Source organism: Sclerotinia sclerotiorum, genomic scaffold, assembly GCF_000146945.2.
Source record: "Sclerotinia sclerotiorum 1980 UF-70 scaffold_7 genomic scaffold, whole genome shotgun sequence".
NCBI lineage: Eukaryota > Fungi > Ascomycota > Leotiomycetes > Helotiales > Sclerotiniaceae > Sclerotinia > Sclerotinia sclerotiorum.
The window spans coordinates 1,012,212-1,026,540 of NW_001820829.1; the positions used below are offsets into that span (position 1 = coordinate 1,012,212).

Here is a 14,329-nt window from a genome sequence, read left to right on the forward strand (position 1 = left end):
GCGCTGGTAAAGGAGTAAACCATAGAAGGATAAAAATGTGTTACAATTGCTGGTGATAATTGATAAATTATCTTAGATGTGCCAGATGAAAATGGTGATCTCTTTGTCGTGACAGTCGTGCATGGGTGATGGAACTTGTGCAAAATGAACAGATTCCTGAAAAAATGTGTCTGTACCGTTGAATGTTCACCAATGATTCTCCAACGGCTAATATATCCGTCAAGTTTTAATTTATTGACTTGACATGGTTGCATGTCGCGCATATGTAGTACGCAGGTTGTTGTAGGCACAGATATGTACTGTCACGGGCCGGGGAATAAGAACGTTTTTAGAAGCATGATTTTAAGCTAATTCAAGGGATACGACATCGGCAATTCTGAGCTCCCTTGTCAAAACTCAAATGTCCATGTTTGTGGCGTACATATATCATCGTCACTTGAGAGACCGTTGCAGAGATTTCGCTCTGTACAAAGTGCGGAGGGGCTGCCTCCGCTTCCCTTTCTGGATAACCGAAGAGCCCCGGTTGCATAGGTACTTTCCGAAAACAGATCAACTGTTCGATATAGTCATGTTTGAATGACTATTGCGAGAATTGAAATTTAATAAAAAGTATTGGAAAGCGCATAAGCATACATGGACTTCGAGGTGGTTGTGGGTTTTAGGATACAACCTACACAGGTCAGGATCCAAGAAACAAAGCGGGTAAGTAAGATGGATGGCTTGTCAACGCTTTTATGGTAAGGAATGTTTTGAGGCTTTCATGTCATCTGCTCTTGGTATATGTATTATCTCCAATCGGCATTAGACGTTTAAAGGCTCTCTCGAAAACCTTCGGCCTTGTTTCTGCAGGAACGACGTCCTGGATGCTTGGAATAACAGCCCGGAAAGCCCCCAGAGGATGGTTATACGACAAGTCTTCCATAAAATCAAAAACTTACCGGAGACCTGTAATTAGTAATATGTGATATGACGGAAACTCCGACTACAAAACAAGGTGTATGATCAAATAAGGAATATTAATTGAAGAGAATATCGATACACTGGAGTACTTATTACTATACTAGACTAGGAAAATGAATTGCTTTGCTGCTCTTCCGAGAATGTGTCCCGAAGATTCTCCGACCAACATCATCACACGCAACTCCAAATCTATTTTAACTGTATCACACATAAGATTACATACAAATCGACTCTCCAGTTTTATGAAAGTATTACAAAATCTATGAAAAACCAATCATGCTGCCCGTACTAACCTGCAACACTCAACATCCCTTCCTTCTTATCCTAGAAGCCAAGTAAATTCCCAATTTTTGTCAAACCACGGGAGGGGGACCCCGCATGTAGAAATCCCATTTTGGAGCCTCCGAGGCCTCACAAATCGGATCCATGACACCCATGGGACTTGCTACTGGTCATTCACCCATGAGATAAACTAGCCCCAGACAGAAGAAGGAGCTTGTTCATTTGAGGGTGTTGGAATATCATCTCACATGCCGCAAATTGATTTCTCTATAAAATACTCATACCTCCTTGGTCAATGCGAACGAAGCACCCCTTCTCAACGAGCCATCAAACCAAAAAGCATCTGTGTTAGCCTCACCCAAGATGTCTCAGCATACCATAATCCCAATTGATAATAATTGGACCTTCAAACAAGCAGACAATGAAGACTCTAAATTCCTGTCTGTCGCACAATTTCCCACGAATGTTCATTTAGATCTCATTGCCAATGGCATCATACAAGACCCTTTCATGGGCAAAAATGAGAACGACGTACAATGGATTGGTGAATCTGTCTGGGTATACAAGACAACATTTTCATCGCCTGCCATACTATCAGACAATAAAGCTAGCGTCAAAGCAGTCCTGGCATTTGATGGATTAGATACATATGCCACCGTTCTGTTAAATGGAAAGGAGATCCTGAAGACGGACAATATGTTCATACCGGAAAGGATTGACGTTACTTCTTACCTGAAAAATGAGGGAGAGAATGAGCTGGAAATCACATTTGAGAGCGCATATCTCAAAGGTTGTGCCATAGTGGAGAAATACCCGGATCATCATTGGGGTTGTTGGAATGGGGATACTTCCAGACTTGCTGTTCGAAAAGCACAATATCACTGGGTATGTAACAAGCAACTGCTATATGGAATTGTAACATAGATCATTAACTTTGACTTCGTTCAGGGATGGGATTGGGGCCCAACACTCATGACTTGCGGACCCTGGCGACCAATAAACCTTGAGCTTTTCACCTCCCGCATCTCAGATGTCTACTTCACAAGCAACGTGGATAAATCCCTGAAAATCGCAGAACTCGTCGCAAAGGCGGATGTTCAAGGCGAGAGCTCGCAAGTCAAGTTCGACATCACTCTGAACGGTGACCTCATTGCAACTCAAACGGTCAAAGCTGTGGAAGGCCATGCTACCCATGCCTTTAAAATAGAGAACCCAGCACTCTGGTTCCCGATCAGATATGGCAAACAGCCGTTGTATGATCTTACCGCAACTCTACTTCACAACGATACAAGTATCTCAACACAGACCAAAAGATTTGGCTTGCGCCGAGCAGAGCTAGTGCAAGATTCTTTGACGGGCCAACCAGGAACTTCATTTTTCTTCAGGATCAACAACATTCCTATCTTTTGTGGCGGTAGCGACTGGATTCCTGCTGATAACTTCATTCCTCGGATTAGCAAAGAGAAGTATTACGACTGGGTTAAGTTGGTGGCAGACGGAAATCAGTTCATGATCCGAGTCTGGGGTGGTGGAATATTTGAGGAGCAAGCATTTTATGATGCCTGTGATGAATTAGGTATTTTGGTATGGCAGGATTTCATGTTTGGGTGCGGAAACTACCCTGCTTTCCCAGAGTTTCTTACTTCTGTGAAGAAGGAAGCTGAGGAGAATGTCAAACTTCTTCGACACCATCCTTCCATCGTTATCTGGGCTGGTAACAATGAGGATTACCAATACCAAGAATCGGAAGGTCTCACATACGATTTTGAAAATAAAGACAGCGAGAGCTGGTTAAAGACCAACTTTCCAGCAAGATACATATATGAGAAAATCTTGGTAGATGCTTGTGCTGAACTAATTCCAGATACATACTATCACTATGGTAGTCCTTGGGGTGGAAAGAAAACTACAGATCCTACCGTCGGTGATTTGCATCAATGGAATGTTTGGCACGGTTCTCAGGAGAAATACCAAAATTTCGACAAGCTCGTTGGACGATTCGTCTCGGAATTCGGCATGGAAGCATTTCCCAATATCAAAACTATAGAGGCATTTCTCCCGCTAGGCAAAGATGATCCCGATCGTTTTGCGCAGTCCTCTACCGTCGATTTCCACAACAAAGCCGAGGGACATGAACGTCGTATAGCTCTCTATTTGGTTGAAAACTTCCGCTACGCCCCCGATCCTCTCGAACAATTCATCTATTCCACACAACTTATGCAAGCTGAGTGCTTAGCTAGTGCCTATCGGTTATGGAAACGCCAATGGAAAGGTCCAGGAAAAGAATACTGTGGAGGTGCCCTAGTCTGGCAGATCAACGATTGCTGGCCTGTAACATCATGGGCAATCGTCGACTACTATCTCCGACCAAAACACGCCTACTACACCGTCAAGCGTGAAATGGCCCCCATATCCCTCGGTATCACACGCAAAGAACATGTCGTCCCAAAAGACAAATACACGCGCGCACATCTCACCAAAACCACGCAAATCGAAATCTGGGGTTCAAACCTAGGTCTCGAAGATATCACCGCCGACGTAGTAGTCAAAGCCTTCGACGTGATAACCGGCCAAGAGACATACTCCAAAACCATAGCATCTGCACTCCTCCTCCCGGAAAACCGCTCCACCGAAATCATCGCCATGGACGTGCCCGTACAAAAACCAAACGCAGACCAAGAATCCCGCACCGTCGTCGCAGCCTACCTCATCCAAGCTGGTGTCCAAATCGCCCGCTACATCAACTGGCCCGAACCTCTCAAATACGTTCACTTACAAAAACCCCAGAACCTCCGCGCCACCCTATCGAAAGATGGAAAGACGGTGGAAATCAGCAGCGAGGTACCAATCAAGGGTCTAGCTCTCGAGTGCGATGATGAAAATGTAAGGTTTGAGGATAATTTGGTGGATATTGTTCCTGGAGAGGTGGTTAAAGTGGCTGTGGGTGGTGCGAGCGAGGGGACGAAGATTGAGGTTCGGTATTTGGGTATGCTTTAGATCGTGGTCGGAGCTGTGGTTAGGTTAGGTCATTGAACTTGTAGTTGTAGTTGTGGATGTAAATATTTTCATTATATTACAAATTTGGATTTGGATTCGGATTGAGTTTGGGATTCTCGATTATATGATTTTATAATGCGTGCTGAGATTATGGTGATGATAGGTAGCTAAGTAAGGTGATTTTCTTTTATAGAAATGTAGGGAGATCGATCTATTTACCTTGGCATGTTCATTATATTTATGAAAAAGGAGGCGGCCAATGACACAATAACTTTTACATGAGATGGGAGCGTTGAAGCTAGGTTTGATAAATAATTAACCCGACTCCTTTCTCAGTAGCAGTCAGGGCCACTCAACACATTCTAGTGAAGAATGCATTTGAGTACAGAGGACACAGGACATACATTGATTTAATCGATTACATAGATACAATAATACACTTGCTAAAAGTCAGGAGGCCCATATGTTTCATCATTTCTGGCGCATTCAGATCGGGTATCTTCAGTCCCCGTAGCTCCCCACCCACCATCATTGCCCCTTTCATCACCCAAAACACCGACTCCTGCTCCATACTTTACAACGCTCATAATATTCACTTTTCATTTGGACCCTTGATCAAGACCTTGATGCCCTTTCCTTCTTTCACACTCTTAAAAGCCTCCTCTGCATCCTCGAACTGGACTACTCCAGTAATCAACCTTTTCACGTCCACCTTTCCACCGCTCACCAGTTGTACGGCAAGAGCGTAATCTCCACTTCCGTATCTGAAACTTCCTTTGGCTGTAATTTCCTTGGTACACAACTCCATAATTGGGAAATTGATGTCTGGTTTGCCCATTCCACCTTGGACATACGTTCCTCCGCGGCGTACGACATTTATAGACGTTTGGATGGATGGTTCTGCTCCTGACGCACTGTAAGATCGAAGAGTTAGTAAGGTCTATTAAGAATGGTTTTGGAGTAAAGTAAGGATGAAGGAGAATAAAACGATGCTGGGAAGTAAAAAGGGTGTATATGGAATTATAAAGTCGTGGTTGACATTGGGGAATAAAGTCAGGTAGTAAGGCAAAGATTTTGGAAAGTGGATTAAGCTTACTCAATTACAACGTCGGCACCCTCTGGCAGTCCAACCTGTGATTTCAGATTTGATGCATTTTCTGCGGCGGAAACTCGCTGAGGGGTGAAGGTATGAGTGGCAGCGAAGGATTTCGCAAATTCGAGACGAGTTGGTTGAATATCAGCTGCGACAATGATGGATGCTCCATATGCGCGAGCTACTGCCATACATAGCAGACCGACGGGACCTGCTCCCATTACCACAACAGATTGCCCTGGGGTGATAACAGCTTGTTTGCAGATGTGGACTGCCACCGCAAGAGGCTCCATTAAAGCACCTTCTTGGAGTGAGACGTGCTCAGGAAGTTTGTAACAGAAGTCTGCTGGAGATGAGTAAAATCCAGCAAGAGTTCCATCGATTGGAGGAGTGGCCGCAAAGTGCATTTCCGGGCAGAGGTTGTAGTGACCGGAAAGACAGGCAGGGCAACGGCGACATGGATAACCGGGCTCAAGGGCTATACGATCGCCAACCTTGAGAGTTTTGACTGCTGACCCCACGCTGACGATTGTACCTGCAGATTCATGGCCTAATACCATGGGATCTTTCACAACAAAAGAACCAATCGCTCCCTCAACCCAGTAATGAACATCTGATCCACAGATACCGGTATAGTTTATGGCAATGAGGACATCGTGTTCAGATTCGAGCTTTGGAACTGGGCGTTCTTCGAATCTCACCGAAAAAGGCTTTTCGAGAACGAAAGAGTTGTTCTATTAAGGACAACAGATTAGAAAGATCCTTAAAACAAGAGCTGAATATGCTTAATATTTCTTACACTTTTTCCAGATATATCTGCCATGGTGCTTGAGGATTACTGCGGTCAAAATTTTCTCCAAGTTTAATCCTCTTATTTTTGTGAATGAAGATTTAGATTGAAGGGTTGATGAGATGTATACGGAGTAGTTTAGTTTCGAGCTGTGCTTCGTTCATCACCCTACCCCACTCTAGCAGCGACCCCGCGATGAATTTATCCATGTTTATCCGCACCAATCAGGAAACATGTGATCGTGGAAGAAACTTCTCCGATTATTCCGAGATCTCGGTGGGAAGGTACGACGAGAGGCTCAAATATCGTGAAGATGAATGTATATGCGCTCCTGTTACTGCTTTGGTTATGAGGTTGTGTGGTTGTGTAGTTGATGTCAAGGTCAACACTTTCATCCGAATTCGTTGTTTGCGTTCGGCTGACGTCATTGATAATAATAATAATAATAATATATGAAATCGTTCACTGACTTCACTGAAGTTCAAATTGTCATGGCTGTCATTTATCGATGGAGGAGTTTGTAGCTGAAGTACAGTATCCAACCCAGACCAGTAAACCCAGATAGACTGGATGGCCCAAATTGCAGCATCTCTTTCGCTGCACTGCTCGTCTGAGAACTTGTACTCACACTACGAGTAACTGTAGTAGTTATCGCAGTGCTACTGAATTCCGTGACTGTCGAGACATCATTGAAGGGTGTTTCTTGAGGTGATGCAGTTGTAATCTCAGTAGAAGTGATAGTGATAGCTAATGTTGAAGATGGATTCGTGGTAGAAGTGAGGGATCTATTATATGAGCATGTAGCTGGAGTAAAGGTTGCCCAGGAATTAAGAGCTGAAATGTAAGTTGACACGACAGAATCGGTGCACAGCATAGTATATCCAGTGTTGTAACTTTGCGTGGTTACGTTATCAAATGGAAGATGGGACGAAGGTAAAGTAGGAGGAGATGAGGAAGACATGATTCAAAAGACGATATTTAAGGAAGGTAGTGAAACTGAACATGGAAGAGGAAGAAGAAGAAGAAGAGGAAGAGGAAATTAAATATAAGACTTACAAGTTTGTTCAAAGTGAGATGACTACCTAGTAGTTCCAGGTAATGATGATAAAATAATGATAATCAATAAGGTTAACTCCTCAAAAACAAGAAATCAACAGCATGAATAATAAATTATTATTGTTGCTCCAAATCTCGAACATCTTCCAATCAGAAGGCGGTGAGTTTTCATCGCGGCAGAATATTTTCAATGACGCTCATGATAATTCCAGAGCAGAACAAAGCGGCCTAATAAGTACTACCAGAGCTAAATCAGCTCCAAACTTTTCAGGTTACTTGTTACTTCTACTCTCGTGGCCAATTGATTAGTTATGAGGCTCCGAATCTTATAACCTCAATTGAAATCACCAGCTTATTTATATCCCCTCAATCCGTCCCTCTTACTCCGCAACATTTCAAATACTCTACCATCTTCTCAAAATGTCAATTCCAATGAGAGGCATGCTCCGCACACTGCGCCCAACATCCGCCATTCGTTCATTTTGCCCCTCAATCCAACGAACTTTCATTACTCTACCCGGCACCGAACCACAGATTCTGACCGAAAAACGAATTTTACCCTACAAATCCTCTTCCCTCTACAGCCTAATCGCCGACGTCGACAGCTATTCCACCTTCGTTCCCTACTGCACCTCCTCCCGTATAACCAAGTGGTCAGCGCCCGATTCCAACGGTGAAAAATGGCCTGCCGAAGCAAATCTTACCGTAGGCTGGGCCGGCGTTGAAGAAACATTCACATCCAAGCTCCTCTGCGTCCCGGGCACGATTGTGGAAGCTCTCAGCGGCGACGCCGTCACATCGATTCCGGAATCCAAACTCGCACACCACTCGGAAACTTATCATAGCCCCGCCGCTGCGAACGGGATTTTTCAAAGTCTCAACACGCGTTGGTCTCTCAAGCCCTTTCACTATCAACCACCAAGCGGCCAGCCACAAACAGATAAAACCGAACATGAACCGAGGGATCAAACAGAGGTGCATTTAATCATTGAGTTTCAATTTGCAAATCCATTATATACGGCGCTGAGTAAAGCGGTTGCGCCCCAAGTAGCGCCGAAGATGATTGAGGCCTTTGAGTTGAGAGCTAGAAAGTTATTGGATGGGCCTGGCGCGGGTGCAATTGATAATAAGACATCATTTGGTCATGCAGTTAGTGCGGCGAAGAAACTTGGTGCTTAAAAAGGGGCTCTATTATATGGCGAGACCTAAAAACATCATCTTTGATAATGTAAGAATTCTGAAATATGTCTACCGTGCACGATTGTATTCGTGATAGAGTTCCTGCAGAGGGGGTTATATTTTCCTACATACAGGTTATTATTAGTAACTTTTTAAATATAATATTCAATCACAAATATAATATTTTTCCTGTATAAAATTAACAAGAATATCTTCAACTTCTAGTAAATTTCTATTAATCATAAATAATAAATATATAAATTTCAATAGACTATTTGTGTTACGAAGTAACAGTCAACATGTCCATATGAGCTTGGACCCTGTAGAAAAGCAAGTCGATTCACATACAAAATTGTATGGCAATTAACTCATAGAGTCTCCCCACCTTCAGCAAGCACAGACATATGTTCTGATTAACATCACGTGATGGATCTAGGGGATCTAGAGGATCTAGAGAGTTAAACTCTAGATCCAGTAGATCCAAGAGATCCAAAGGAATACAGTAGAGTATAAAGTTCTATATAAAGGATAGGTTTCCATTCGTAGAGCTTCGTGCTCAAGATCAATCATTTAGTATACTCTACTATTAGTTACGAATTGCATATCATTATTGTCATTACTTAAGTCCCTGCTTGACGCCTAGTTATAAATGTAATGATACTGTTCTTGAGGCAGCGGCTGCCTAAGGTTTCGTCTGGTTGGTAGTTATGGGTTAAGGCTTTATCACTGGTATTCACTTGGAAGTGAAGTCGTTACTAGATCAAGTAGAATGTAGGTAAACTAATTGATAACCAAGTTGAGCACCAAGCTCCTATGCTATGAAACTATTCTATTATATAATGATCCCTTTCCTGGAGCCCTGAGGAGCCTACGCTCCTAGGACAAGTGTCCTAGGATAAAATGTGTCCCAGGATAATAATAATCCTAGGATAAACGTTTAGGCAACCACAATGATGCAGGGCAAGTATCCTAGGATAGTATTTGTCCTAGGATAGAATGCCCTGGGATAATAATCGTCCCAGGACAATTGTCCTAGAAGCTAAATTATCCTAGGAGACGAATTGTCCCAGGATTAGTGTCCTGAGGCAGATTTGGGATTACATGATGAAGCCTCTGGTTGATTCACATCCCCCTGTTTTCGGCAGCTAAATCACCAACATCTATAATACTACCATAATCCAAATCGTGATTCGTGACACTAATACTAGTTAAGAACTTCAAAAGTAGGATTTTTTTTTAGATTTTTATCAACCTTCAAATTTATAGATTAGATATTCTAAGCATCAAATTTGCGATCTAGAAGATAGGTAGGTAAATAGATGAAACCAGGTTATTATATAAAAAGTCCATTCTAACAGAGCTAAAAATACAAAAGAGTGTGTAAACTTTGAGCGGTGATAAATAACCAAGATCAAATTAAGTCTGACCAAAATCTTAATCCATGACAGATAAGAAGATCTCGTTGCAAGATCCTAGATAAATTCATGGCACTGTGATGAACCATCGGCTAATAATCCATCATGAAAAAGTCATGCAAATATTCTTTCGAGAAAGGGTACATTACATTGTCTCTAAGCCTTGGCCTCATGCAACCTAATCTTTACTCCGTTTCCACTGCACATGGTCGCCGTCAGGTTTAAGGTGACTTCTTCCTTATCCATACTCTCAATTTGATCAAATTTCTGCAACAGTCTAATCATAACGACGCCTGCTTCCGTAAGGGCATATTGTTGTCCAACACAAATACGTGGTCCTCCGTTGAACTGTGTTGCCATGTCAGTGTGAGTTCGTTCGTAATCATGATATACGGTTCCAACCCTCCTTCAGGGACATCTCAATCGATGAGCCGATGATAATTGGATAGATCATTCAAACGGGGGAAGAGGTAATCAATTACTCCTCCCGAACATTTCAATGTCTCAACTGATCCTGAACTGTAGAAGCCGGTTGAACGGAAAAGAGGGAAGAAAGTGAAAAAGGATAGTGATATATCATAAAGCAAGAAAAGGGACTTCAGTGAACATACCGGCAAGAATTCCCATCCCACCCTCTTCCCATCCCATCTCTCCGGGTTGAACTCTGCCGCATCCTTTCCCCATATATCCTCTCGCCTATGCAAAGCATAGGGATGATACTCAATCGCTGAACCTTTTCTCACAAAAATCTTACTCTTTCCATCCTTGCCTCCACCACGCGGTAAGGTAGTATCTTTATTTGCTACTCTGAGGTTCCATGGCACTACTGGGTATAATCTCAGGGTTTCCTTTAAGACCCATTGAAGATATGCACAGGACTTGATATTAAAGAACGTGATATTCTTTGGGTCATCGAAAGTTCCGAAGTCGTTCAGGATAACATCGCGTAATTTTTTGTATCGCTCAGGATCTCGGGCAAGTGAGAGAATGATAAATCCAATGAGCGAAGAAGTTGTGTCGCGGCCTGCAAGCAAGATGTTTAATACATGTGTGCGTAGTTCTAGCGGATCCTGTGTTTGCTCTGCCAAGGCTTTGAAGAAGACGTAGCGCTCCGGCTCTTCGACTTTTCCTGGAGTCTTCATCTCCTCTAAATGTTCGGCAACGATCCGATCAATGGCTCTATGGCAAACTGAGATAGCCTTCGTGAATCCTTTCGGCCATATCAGCCACTATATATGGAATAGTCAGTAATGGCCTATGTTAGGACAGGATGTTTAGTAGTCCGGATCAGCAGATCAAAATGCGAGCTACAGAGGAATTGAAATGATTCCGAAGATTGGATTTCTTTCAAACGAATTCAAAATCTTCTCATTGTTGAGTTGTAGCCCGGAATTTTGGCCATCCTCTCTCAGGGGATTTTCGAAAAGGGGAGACAGATGGTTTGGGCTGTAGTAAGGGGCAAAGATAATACAGAAAATAAGGCGTTCAAAGCGCCTTGAAGATTGGAGAATTTGAAGCCAAGGGCGAATCATACGTACACTATATGGATTAAATCTTGCTCTTTGCGCTATGGCCTTAGTACCATTATCGAATTCCTTGCCAAAATCATCTATATCACTGACTTCAGAAGCAGGTTTCATTCCCAAAAGCTGGCTGTTGACACTCCGGCCCAATAAAAATTCCGTTGCTGTGTCTAATGTGAGTCGAAACAGTAATGGTTGGATATCTACTTCGCTTGTCCAACCACTTTGTCCAATTTTAGGTAAAGCCTGCAGCAAAGCCTGGGTATGTCGCTCTTCCATGTCTAGATCGGTAATATTATCCCTCGCGAATTGTGGTCTCAGGAGTGCTCTCGAATGTTCCCAAGGTTTCCCGTCTTGTGCGAATATACCATCCCCTATGAATGGCATCGAGTTGTCGCGTCTTTCTGGGCCCAAATCATAATCTTGAAATTGTGTTCCGAGTATGGCTTTGATGTTTTCTTCGTCCATGGTGGAGAAGCCGTTCTTGCCAAGTATTGAAGTGCTGTAGGTGAGAGTTTTGAGTTCCTTGTGGTTATTTTGACAGTGGACAGGGAAGGCATTCGCCGCGAGAGCGTTAACATTTCGTTTCACCTGGTCAATGCCGAAAGGAAGTCTGTTCTTCAAGGCGGGAGGGTTTAAACATTGGAGTTTCTTAGCTTTAACACGACGACGATGTGATTGTATTATGCCGCTGACTATGAGATACGCGACATAAGAAGCTAAGATAGCTACAAGTAATGAGCTGGTAGAATGACTCAAGGCTATGCCCGTGGAGTATCCCATATTGAATAGAAAAGGTAAGATCTTACAAGAATCTTGAGGATCTGAGTTTGGTGTGAGAGCAATTGAGGAACGACAGAGCGAGCCTTTTGTAACCTTTACTACACGAGTGAGCGCACATATTATATTGTCCGTCGTCCGAGGCCGTAAATACAATTGAAGAAGATGAATGGCTTTTCCCTGATACGTGTATTGCAATAATGGCTAAGACTAAAGCCAAGACACCCCCTCTGAGTATGTAGATCCATCATAGTGGAGAAATGAGCTGATAGGAATGGAAGGTACCAGTGAGAGACCTTGAATCTTCAGCAATCAATATTTGTTGAAAATTGAAATGCCTTGCGAAACCGGTGTAAACATCCTCCCGAGCCTGTACCTTCAGTTGGTGGTCATGTTTTATGACCTTATTTACCGAGACATTTTGTTCAACGGTCAGCGTTTCTTCCAATGGTATCCCGCACCATGTTTGACTTTACCTGATATGCATATGTATGCTTAATGCCGGCACATGAAAAGAGCCAGTCATGCGTTGGTGGTGTAGCAAATAAGAGGGGGTTGCCGTCAACCTAAGGTAAAATGTAATATCGAGAAAGTAGGTAATCAGATCAAGTTATTTCCTGAATTTGCTGTATGAAGAAAATCATTAATGTAACGAGTAAGAGGGTGATTTCAAACAATTACAAATTTAAAATGTAATATCAACAAAGCAAGCAGATCAAGTTATTCCCTGAATCTGCTATCTAGAAAAAATCATTGGTGTAACAATTAAGAGGGGCTTGTCGTCAGCCAAAAGTAAAATGTAACAATTAAGAGGGGTTCGTCGTCAACCAAAGGTAAAATGTAACAATGGAAAAGCAAGCATATCGAGTTGTTCGCTCCATCCGCCTTCCGGAGCCTGCCGGAAAACTGTTCTACAACATAACATTGCGCTACCCCAGGATAAACGGGTACTATTTTCGTTCCGCCCACATGCTATTGCCATACACGATTCTTGTGTGGGGCCTATGATGTGATACACGTCCGAGCGGATCTATCATCTCCTGCGCTCTCTATAATCATCCCTATCTCTCCTATATGACCTGTCACGATCACGTTCTTTGTCCCTTTCCCTTTCCCTGTCTCGACCCTCGTCTCTATCTCTACGATAAGCTCTTTCATCCCTCTCCCTAGCGTAATCACCAATTTTTTTTTTGTCTCTATCACTTCCTCCACGTGAATAAGACGACCCTCCAGGTCGTAATCTTTTAGCATCAGTCTTCTGCACCCAAGCCCCTAGTTCTTCTGCATCTTTTAATTCTTTCGCTCCTAGGCCTAGTAAATTCTGTCTCCTCTTTACTTCCTTTCCACCACCCTTTCTCTCTTTGCCATCCCAGCCCATCCCTCGTAATAGCGCCGCTCCAAATTCTTCCACCGGTACCGCCTCGTAATCTTCTAATGTCGAAACATCAGGTGCTGATGCAATAGCTTTTCTATACGCATCTTCTTCCAAAGCGAATTCATTGACATCTCCATTTCCATTTACAGAAGGGATAATCAAATCTGGCCCTTTTCGTTTCGAATCCAAGCCCATCAACGCCTCAACTGCTAGCTCATCTTCTGTTTTTAACTTTGGCTTATTTTCTACTTCTTCCACTTCCGCCGCCTGCTCAATTGTCCCCCCATCATCATCTAGTTCCTCCTTGACCTTTGTCTTTACAGTTAATCCCCACTTAATCTCCGCGTCATTTCCATTAAAGACATCCGCACCGTCATCTTTCCCTTCCCTAGCTCTCCTTTTCTGCTCCTCCTCCGGTAACAAATTCCTCCTTCTTGACGCTCCTGCTCCTCCTCTGCCATTCCTCTCCCTTGCCTCTCCCTTCCAATCCCTATTCTCTTGTTTCGGAATGACCAGAGGAGCCGCCACTCTCTTCTCTTCTCCCTCTTTAATTACATCCCCATCCGCAAACCCAGTAACAGCCTCGTATTTTCCTCTTCTCGCACTTGTGCCATAATCCGAATCCTCGGAATCTTCCTCATCGTGCGCGAAAGAGTTTCTAGGTCGCTTTCCTAGGCCAGATTTAGGATGTGGTCTGCTGTTTGGTTTCGCTGAGCCATTTTTGGACGTTGCGCCCAAGGAGAAACCCTTCATAGAAATTTTGGAAGCATCGCTCGGTGGCGACATTCTCGGTCGCAAGATCTATGATCAGATGTAGTAAAAGGTATAATCCAGTGATGAATAGATATACGTAATGAAGTACATGGGGCTGTCTCAGAA

General features: G+C 43.3%; 5 protein-coding genes across 5 annotated transcripts; 2 read left to right on the plus strand and 3 right to left on the minus strand.

The window, feature by feature from the left end:
* Window positions 1-1,605: 1,605 nt before the first annotated feature.
* On the plus strand, window positions 1,606-4,239 carry SS1G_05977 (hypothetical protein; the record flags this gene model as incomplete). Its single annotated transcript, XM_001593005.1, has 2 exons — window positions 1,606-2,127; window positions 2,191-4,239. 2 exons carry the CDS (start codon window positions 1,606-1,608, stop codon window positions 4,237-4,239), a joined length of 2,571 nt encoding a protein of 856 aa, XP_001593055.1.
* Window positions 4,240-4,831: 592 nt separating this feature from the next.
* On the minus strand, window positions 4,832-6,155 carry SS1G_05978 (hypothetical protein; the record flags this gene model as incomplete). The annotated part of the gene is made up of 3 exons (XM_001593006.1): window positions 4,832-5,153; window positions 5,336-6,066; window positions 6,132-6,155. The coding sequence occupies 3 exons, from the start codon at window positions 6,153-6,155 to the stop codon at window positions 4,832-4,834; spliced, it is 1,077 nt and encodes a 358-aa protein (XP_001593056.1).
* Window positions 6,156-7,598: 1,443 nt separating this feature from the next.
* Window positions 7,599-8,357, plus strand: SS1G_05979 (hypothetical protein; the record flags this gene model as incomplete). The annotated part of the gene is made up of 1 exon (XM_001593007.1): window positions 7,599-8,357. One exon carries the CDS (start codon window positions 7,599-7,601, stop codon window positions 8,355-8,357), a length of 759 nt encoding a protein of 252 aa, XP_001593057.1.
* Window positions 8,358-9,928: 1,571 nt separating this feature from the next.
* SS1G_05980 (hypothetical protein) lies at window positions 9,929-12,078 on the minus strand (the record flags this gene model as incomplete). The annotated part of the gene is made up of 3 exons (XM_001593008.1): window positions 9,929-10,120; window positions 10,384-11,001; window positions 11,311-12,078. 3 exons carry the CDS (start codon window positions 12,076-12,078, stop codon window positions 9,929-9,931), a joined length of 1,578 nt encoding a protein of 525 aa, XP_001593058.1.
* Window positions 12,079-13,108: 1,030 nt separating this feature from the next.
* SS1G_05981 (hypothetical protein) lies at window positions 13,109-14,236 on the minus strand (the record flags this gene model as incomplete). The annotated part of the gene is made up of 1 exon (XM_001593009.1): window positions 13,109-14,236. The coding sequence occupies one exon, from the start codon at window positions 14,234-14,236 to the stop codon at window positions 13,109-13,111; it is 1,128 nt and encodes a 375-aa protein (XP_001593059.1).
* Window positions 14,237-14,329: the final 93 nt, after the last annotated feature.